Source organism: Phaethon lepturus, unplaced genomic scaffold (genome assembly GCF_000687285.1).
Source record: "Phaethon lepturus isolate BGI_N335 unplaced genomic scaffold, ASM68728v1 scaffold48863, whole genome shotgun sequence".
Classification (NCBI taxonomy): Eukaryota; Metazoa; Chordata; class Aves; order Phaethontiformes; family Phaethontidae; genus Phaethon; species Phaethon lepturus.
In genome coordinates, this window is record NW_010530717.1 from 1 (window position 1) to 8,676 (window position 8,676).

Consider the following 8,676-nt stretch of genomic DNA (forward strand, 5'->3'; position numbering starts at 1 on the left):
GTATCCCCCCCGCCATGTCCCAGCGTCCCACCCCCCGACCATCCCCGTGGCCTCCCTCCAGACCCCCCCCATGGAGCCGGGCCGCCCGGGCCGCCAACGGGCTCCCGATTGCATCCGACGGCAGAAGCGCCGGGAGCTGGACGCTCGTCGCAGCAAGTGCCGCATCCGCATCGGGGGGCACCTGGAACGCTGGTGTCGCCTCAAGGAGCAGCTCGGCTTCGCTCTGCATTCCCAGTTAGCCCAGTTCCTCCTCGACAGGTCAGCGGGGAGGGGTTGCAAAACCCTCAAAAAACCCTTAAAAGCCCCTTGGGATGGGGAAAAGAAAGGTTTACGCTCAGTCTCCCTCTTCCCACCACAGGTACAGCTCCCATGGCTGCGTCTGGAGCCCAGGTGGGTGCCTCCGACTCCAAATCCACGGCGGCATCGATTATTTTGGGTCCAAAAGAGGTTTATGGTAGAGAGAGAAGGTTCCCGGTGCATGGCGCACCTGGGGGTGCTCACCCCCCGAGCAGGAGGCGATTCGCTCCCTTGTTTTGGCTGCGCTGGGGCTGTTGGCATCCCCAGCTCTTTTTTTGGGGGGGTTATTTGAAATTTTAGGGCTTGCTAAAGAAGGGAAGCTGATCAGAGCCTGCATGAGATGGTGGAGAAGGTGGAGGGAGACCCTTGCAGACGTCCCACCTGCCCTACGCTGGTTTTACACGGTGGAGAACAGCTGAAAAGCCAAAGTTTGGAGCCGGTTTTCACCAATTTGTCTGGGTTTTGTGCCTTCACCAGGTGAGCCGGAGCCCAACCTTCTCCATGCCGACGCCCTGCAGCGCCTGGTCGTCCTGTCCCATGGTCATGGCCAAGAGTGCGGTTTCGTCCCCGACGTGAAGCCCCCGGCTCCGGGCAGCACATCCCAGCTGGTGTGGGAGTGCGTGGCTGGGCACAGCTTCTCCTGGGGTGTCCCTGGGGCGGAGGGGGACCGTACCCCCATAACCAGCCACCACGGAGAGGAACAACCGGGGGACTCGGGGTGCAGCTCCCCACCGGCCACTGGCCGCCGGCGCTCGCTCCGGCGAGTGGGACTGGCCGCCGAATCCGGCTCCGCAAAGGGCGAAGCTGAACCGGAGGGAGCAGCTCGGTCACCCGTCGGTGATGGGGACCGGAGGAAAGAGCCGGGAGCTGGCAGCAATGATGGTGATGGTGGCAACGCAGGTGAGCTCCTCTGTGTCCCCTTCTCCATCCTCATTTGCCCTTTGGCTTCTTGATTCCCCATCTTCAGCCCTTCTCCCAGTCCCAGGGGCACATCGACCACCTTCCCACTGGGATCAGATGTTGCCCCAACCCTGTCGCCTCCCTCTTGCTCCCGATTTGACAGCACCATCACGTAGAACTAACCTCTGGGCCTTTGCTGGAAGAACAGGTAGAGGACTCTCCCATCGAGCTTGTTCCTACCACAAAGCAAGCCCGTATCTTCTCCGTCCTTTCCTTCCCCTGGAAAAGCAGACCTGGGGGACCTCAGGTTCATTACAGGTGTTGAGCAAAGACCTTGCTGAGCCCACGCAGATGCAGCTCTCAGCAGTTTCCAAGAGCCACAGCTCTTGTCATTTCTCCAGACTGAAAACAGTGGAGAAAAATCTTTTTTTTTCCTGTAATAGCCCCTTGAGAAGAGGTTGAGCTTCTTCCAGTAGAGTATTTTGGAGTAACTTGGCCCTCATTTCTTCTAGTCAGCGAGACGGCGCCATGCAGGTCTTTCCCAACCGTGCAGGCTTCCCAACCCTGCTGCCACATCCATTCCCGATCCTCCTCCTCCCTCCTCTGCCTGTCCTAACATCCCAGCTCAACCGGCCCTGCTTCAGCTTACTGTAACTCCTGTCATCTCCTTGCAGCTCCCCAAGTGCCAACAGAGATAGGGACCATGGCAAAAGAACACAGGAGGTGAGTGGTGGCATGCATGAGTCTTCCCCCCGTGTGTAACTGGGCTCTCCAGAGCTGAAGGTCAAGTGTGGACCCATCCATCTCATCCCTTAAGTTCTCCAAGGAGAACTCCTTCCCAGCAGCCAATGTTTTAATGAAGACCTTCCATGACAAAACCTGTTGTGGTAGAGTTGACTTTGACCGTTGTGTTCCTGCAGCGTGTCTATCCCGGAGGAGAAAGCAGAGCAGGGGGTTGAACCCCAAGAAGAAGAGGAGGAGGAGGACTTTGTTGAGGACGATGACCTCACCTACACCGATGATGTGCGTGATGAGAACTACCACCCATCTCTGGACAGGTGAAGAGTGCTTAGAGCTGCTGGGAAGGAGCCCGTGGACTGGGACCACGTGAGAGCCACTTCACAGGCTCCCAGTCACACCAGTCCAGACGGGTGTTGCATTGGGAGGGTTTCAGACCTTGCATCTCTGCCACCCTCTTGTCTTGTTAAGCTGACCCCAGCAGAGATGGGGTCCTTCTGTCACTTAAATAAGGTGCTCCTGGGCTCAAAAGGGCGCAGCCTTTTGGGGAGGCACCTTCTTTCACTGTAGCTCTGCCTGGGTGAGAGTCTTTGCCATGTCCCTCCATGTCCAACCGCATCCAACCATGTCCTACCACACCCAACCATCTAAACCATCTTGCCTATCCCATGTCTGTCTTCTCTCCCAGTGACTCCGAGCCGCAGCGACGACAAAGCCAGACCAAAGCCCGTAAGAAACCCGTAAAGGAGGAACCACCCCCAAATGAGCCAAGCCTGACCAGCTCCAGCCCATCGGAGGAGAAGAGTGGACGAGTCAGGTGAGTCACGCTGGCTGTGTCGGTGTGGTGACGCTGGGGACGGGCATCAAGGTCCCTGCCTTGGAGCATCCATCTCTCCATGGCTGCTGAACCATGGGGCATGTTGGAGATGCTGCTGCTTTCCGTGCTGAGAAACCAGACGGAAACCATCCAACCCAACAATAAATGACGTCCAAGTCCTGAGCTCTGGGCAGGACAGGAGCCACGTGTCCCCGAGGGCTTTTAATCCTTCCCACGATGCCGCCATCCTCAGGGCAGAGCTGCGTTGCCAGGCCTCGTTGTTGGGTGTTGGAGCTTGCAAAGGGGGACGGTCTGGCACATGGATCTCCCTCTGGTGGGACTCAACAAGTCATCATTTCATCTGCTGTGTCTCTCATGGAGCTGGTCCCCACGCTCGGGTGGCCAGGGAGCAAGGACATGCTGCTTGGGCAGGGGTCGAAGGCCCCTTAAACCACCACCGTGGTGGGTGTTGAAGCCCTTCTTTCACATACATAAAGCCTCCAAGCAGCCTGGAGGTTTGCAGCAGCAAAAAAATCTGTATGTTCCACCCCCTGCATAAGCACAGAGACTCCTGTCTCCACCTATAGATATGGGGCTTCTCCAGCAGCCAGAGCAGCTCTATACGGCCCATCTGTATTGCCCAGCAGCTCAAGCCCATGGTTAGAGGTGGGTAGCGACGGCAGCGTTGCCAATCCCAAGTGTTGGTCAAGGGAGAGCTTGGTAACAACCACGATTATTGAATTTGCTGAGGGTTAGGTTTTAACCTCTCCTTCCCAGCCACCTGGGCTCAAAGTTCACTTTTCTGTTCTAAATAAGCTCAACTCATCGCGCGATTATTTGCTGGGTCTTTACGCAAGAGTATTAAATACCAGTTGGTCTCGATGCTGAACGAGGAGGATGGTCCATGTGTTGCCTCTTGGGTCTGACACACAAGGAGATGTCACCTTGCTGGATTTTTTTTACACTTTTAATACGACGAGGGCGTTAAAAGCCCCTTTTTCATTGGAGTTAGCCGGAGCGACCACGTAACACCACCTTGTAACGCATCTTGCCTTCGTGTGTCCTATGAAAGACGGGACTGGCAGCAAAACGCGTGCCCCAAAACTCCTCATGTAAGTATCATGCTGCTCCGTTAAGGTTTTTATTAATTTGCTTTTTCACTTCGACGTGGTATTGCTGCTTCCTTTCGGCGCTAAACACCCTTCCTGTCTCCTTGCAGCTTTGAAACTGCGTTGCACCTCGCTGGAAGAGCGAATGCCCTCCTGGAAACCCAGTCCCGGCAAAGGAAAATGTGACGGTAAATCTGGTATTTGCTTTTCTCCTCTCCCTGCCCACCGCTGGTCACGTAGCACGGGGGGACACCAGGCTCTCAAATTCAACTTGAGGGTGGAAACATTTGGGTTAGGTCTACGTAGTCCTTGCTAAGGTAAAAAGTGAATTAAAAGAGAGATTTTTTCACATCCCTCTGGCATTTTTGGGTCCTGCACGCTGTCTGTTCATAATCCTGGTGTTTGGACCTCCAAAAGTACGTTGGTGCCTAAAGATGCACCTAAGGACCATTGAAGTAGCTGATGAAAGCAGCCGTTGACTTCTCTGAGCAACCAGTGCGGGCCTGGAGCTTTTAACCCCCTCTCCAAAGCCCTGCCTAAACTTTAAGTTGGTGCTCCCCTCTTTAAGGCTCAGCTTTTGGTTACAGAGATCATATTTCCAAGTGTTCGATTAACTTTTTGCCCCTCTCTTTTGTCGAAGCAGCTGGAAGGCTGGAGATAAAAGACTATTTTACGAGCAGAAGAGAGCGCCTGTAGGCTTCGTTGTGTTCATCCTCTTCTCGCTTCTCAAAGGTAACGCCATCATGAGCTGATAAAACACTTTGAAGAGATTGTGGACAAAGATGCCCAGCCCTTATTTTTATTCAGTGCTGAGGATGTGGTCTGGCATTGTTGTCTCTTAACAATCTCTTTATTTCTCCTCCCCGCAAAAGCATGCCTGTTTTTTTTAACGCATCTTTCTTTAATTTCAGGCTGTAAGCCAGAAATAGCTGCGGTTTCCACGGAGCTGCGAATAAATTATAGATCAAACGAGGCCCGCCTGAGATTGACAGCAGTCTTAAATGTCCTGGGACATATCCAAAAGCATGTGAAAGACTTTTTGTAACAAGTAATAAAGAATATATTCCTCTTCATAATGTTTGAAAGGTGCATTTGTTAACATCGTTTCCTGCTCCAAGGGGGAGAAATATTGAATATCCAAAATGGAAGAAATCAAAGAGAAATGGTCACCCGGAGGTTGGTTTTAACGTAGGGTTTGCTTGGAAACCCAGCAGCTGCGAGGTTGGACGACCACAACTTCTTGGCTCTGTGCTTGGGGACAAGAGCTTCACTCAAGACACTTCTTTCCCATTGCAGCTGCAAGAGGCGAGCGCGGCCGTGCGACGAGGACGTGGCCCAGATCGGCCCGAAGAGGATCAGGTACCTGGGGCCGGTGGGGAAGGGGAAACTGCCGCGGCATTTCCCAGCCCCTCGGGAAGACAAGGTGCATCTCAGCCCTTCTGTGGTGGGACACCCGTGGCAAGCAACGCTTGCTCTGTAGGAGCCTCCTGAAGGGCTTTATTTGCTTAAATTAAGCTTTTCATGGGTGGGTAAGAGGTAAGATGGGTGAGGAGAACCTAGTGGAATGCCAAATCCAAAAGCCACAGGTTTTTTTGGCTCTCCTCCCTGCTCATCCTCACCGACGATGGTTTTCCACCCTCTCTCCTGCAGGAAGGCGGCGAAGCGCGAGATCCTCCTGTGCGACTTCGAAGGCTGCGGCAAGATCTTCTCCAACCGCCAGTACCTGAACGTGAGGGCTTGGGGCAGCCGTTGCGCTTAAATCCACCTCTCACGCTCCGGGAGACGCAGCTGAGCTGGGCACGAGCATCCCTCCCACTCCCAGTCTCTTCTGGGGCCACCAGGAGCTTTGGTGATCCACCAGATGGGTCAGGTTTTGCGCGCCCAGGCTCTGTTTTGGGTATCTTGGCTGTTGTCCTAGAGCTGGAATTGGGCAACCTGAATCATCCGTGGCTTTCTGAAGCTGGGTACTAGATGGGGGACTTCTTGGTCCCATGTGTTCAGCAGCCTGGCGTGCCTGAGGTCACTTGAAGTCCACCACGCGCTTCAGGGAGTGTGTTTCACAGGGGGAGGTTGTCACTGGAAGGTGCCCTTGGGCTTCCTCCAAGTGCAGCTACGCAGCGCTGACCTCCTCTCTTCTTACTCCCCCTTTTTCTCCCCAAAACGGCAGCACCACAAGAAGTACCAGCACGTCCACCAGAAGACCTTCACCTGCTCGGAGCCCAGCTGCGGCAAGTCCTTCAACTTCAAGAAGCACCTCAAGGAGCACGAGAAACTGCACAGCGGTGAGTCGGCCGCCTCGGTGCAGGCACATACCCTCTATATGGATATATACCTCCCTATACCTCCTCTCCTGCGCTAGTTCCACCTCTGCTGGGCTACAGCTGACCATACCCACGTCCTCACCATTCGCACTTGCATCCCTGGTAGATGTTACCGCGCCCGTTTGCTTTCTGCTCCCATGAATCTCTCATTCATCATCTCCATTTCTGCCTCCCAAAATGCATCCTGAAAGCCCCTTGACTGCTCTTCTAGGCTGGATCAGCCCCTAATCCTTTCTTCTTCTGCCCCACAGACAAACGGGACTATATCTGCGAGTTCTGCGCCCGTTCTTTTCGTACCAGCAGCAACTTGATCATCCACAGGCGCATCCACACAGGGGAGAAACCCCTGCAGTAAGTACCAGTCCCATCAGCACGACCGCTGACTCTCTGCTTCGCATCGGGGTTTCTCCCCATCGCGTTTCAACCCTAATTTAGCTTCTTGCGTGGGTGGGAAGAGCCAAGTTCCTCGCCGTGGATAGACAGAGGACAGACGTATTTTTGCTTTGCCGAAAGGTTTCTGCCCCCAGGGCTGGCTGCGCTCTGATCCAGCAGCTTCAGGCTCGGCTTCGAGGCGCAGGCTTGATTTGGAGAAGCTTAATAAGCTGGGACTTAACGAGGGCAATACATTTCCTTGCCTGGAGGGTGTGCTGAAGCCACACGGAGCTCACGCAGCTTTGCTAAGCCCACGTGAAATTGCAGCATCATGAGGCAGGGCCAGTTCTCCCCGTGCTGTAATCTCCCGTAATACCTTTTTTTAATTCTTTTACCTTGAATCCCGTTGTGTTTTCTCCCAGGTGCGAGATCTGCGGCTTCACCTGCCGCCAGAAAGCCTCCCTGAACTGGCACATGAAGAAACACGACGCCGACTCCTTCTACCAGTTCTCCTGCGACATCTGCGGCAAGAAGTTTGAGAAGAAAGACAACGTCACGGCTCACAAAAGCAAAAGTCACCCCGAAGTGCCCGGGGGACGCCCGAGGGGGGCCAGCGGCCGACGGTGCCATCCCCGCCGCCGAACTTCAGCGCAGGGACGCGGGCAGGGCCGGAGCACCCGGAGGCACCCGGAGGCACGGCCGCGGAGCCCTTGGAGACGCCGGGGCTTGGGGACACCCTGGTGAGCGGTGGCGAACTGGAGAAGACCCCTCCTCCCATTGCAGCCACGGATGAGTATCTGGGGGGCATCAGGCAGGATCTGGGCACGCCCCGAGGCCGGGTGATGGACGGCGTTGGTTCATAGCAGGACTCATCCCCCAGTTCTTGGCCGCAGGAGGGTCCAGAGAGCAGGATGGAAGGACCGATGGGGCAAGGTGAAATGATGCTGGACCCCGCGGCGCGTGCCAGCAGCATGTCCGTGTGCCAAAAATACAAGGACCGGCGCTTCCTGGGGGAAATGCCAGCTTCTCCACCAAAACCAGGGCTTCCCCCGAGCTGGCAGCTGCCTTGCCACAGCAGAGACCCTCTTGCCCAACTCCCTTGCCGCGAGGAGGGTGCGCGAGGTTGCCAAAGCCGTCGGCAGGATCCTCAATAAAGACTTATTTTGTGTAAAAGCGGGTTTCCCTGCTCGCACCGGCCACCTCTCTGCCTGGGCGCCGATTTTCTATGAAAAACAGAGGTAGAAAGTGAGATTTCAGCCCGTGGAGCCTGCCGTGACACCCAAAGTTTGTCTGTGTTTAGCACAATTTTAAAAAAAGGTGATTTAGGTCGAGAAGTCAACAGGGATCTATCAGTTTTGGGCTTTGAAACGGGCGTTATTTGATCCAGCGATGGTTCCCCAAGTCCCACTTGCCTTTCATCGAGCCTTTTTGGGAAGGATTGTAAGACGTACGCAGCCTTGAAGGGTGCCAGCTCAACAGGATTCAAAAACAACCCTGCAAGCGTAGGCTAGAAGGTGCTTTGACGCAGATAAAGGGGCCGCAGGGAGGACGGCGCTCACGGGAGCACCCGTGGGAATCGGGGACCTGAAACGGGGCTGGCTGTAGGAATTACATGTTGGGGGGGGAAGCCCATTTTAAGGGAGAAGGTGGGTGTTAGAGGTGGGTTTTCCCCCTGCGATTCTAAGCATCCACGTACTTTTTGGCTGCACCGAGAAGTAAATCCCAGCTGCCGAGGGGCGCGAGCCGGAGTGCAGCCCCGTATCCAAGCTGCGCCACTGCCTGTTAGAAAAAATAACGAAGGAATTGACCCAACAACGGGGCTGCGAGACATCCGAGAGAGCTCCCAGACCAGGGGTGAAGAGCAGGGTCGGTGTCGGTGCAGAGATGTGACACCCCGTTTCAGGGGCAGCTGCTTGCCTGCTGCTCAGCCTTTTCCTTCTCGGAGCAGAAATTGGGATTTCCTGGGCTGGGGCGGGGAACGGGCACCCCAATTTCCCCCCCTCAGCACAACACAAGCACCCCTCATCCACCCACTCCTTCCCCACGCACACATGGCTGGTGCTTGCCTGCAGGAGGACTGTATCCCCTCACAGAGGGGCTTCCGCCCACCCCCCCCCCCCCA

At 55.3% G+C, this 8,676-nt stretch overlaps 1 protein-coding gene across 1 annotated transcript; it reads left to right on the top strand.

Moving 5' to 3' along the window:
• Nucleotides 1–70: 70 nt before the first annotated feature.
• On the top strand, nucleotides 71–7,298 carry LOC104618682 (zinc finger protein 692-like). Its single transcript, XM_010284334.1, has 12 exons — nucleotides 71–258; nucleotides 359–390; nucleotides 670–671; nucleotides 786–1,188; nucleotides 1,872–1,920; nucleotides 2,118–2,255; nucleotides 2,624–2,752; nucleotides 5,158–5,220; nucleotides 5,512–5,590; nucleotides 6,029–6,143; nucleotides 6,434–6,533; nucleotides 6,977–7,298. The coding sequence occupies exons 1-12, from the start codon at nucleotides 71–73 to the stop codon at nucleotides 7,296–7,298; spliced, it is 1,620 nt and encodes a 539-aa protein (XP_010282636.1).
• The last annotated feature ends 1,378 nt before the right edge of the window (nucleotides 7,299–8,676 follow it).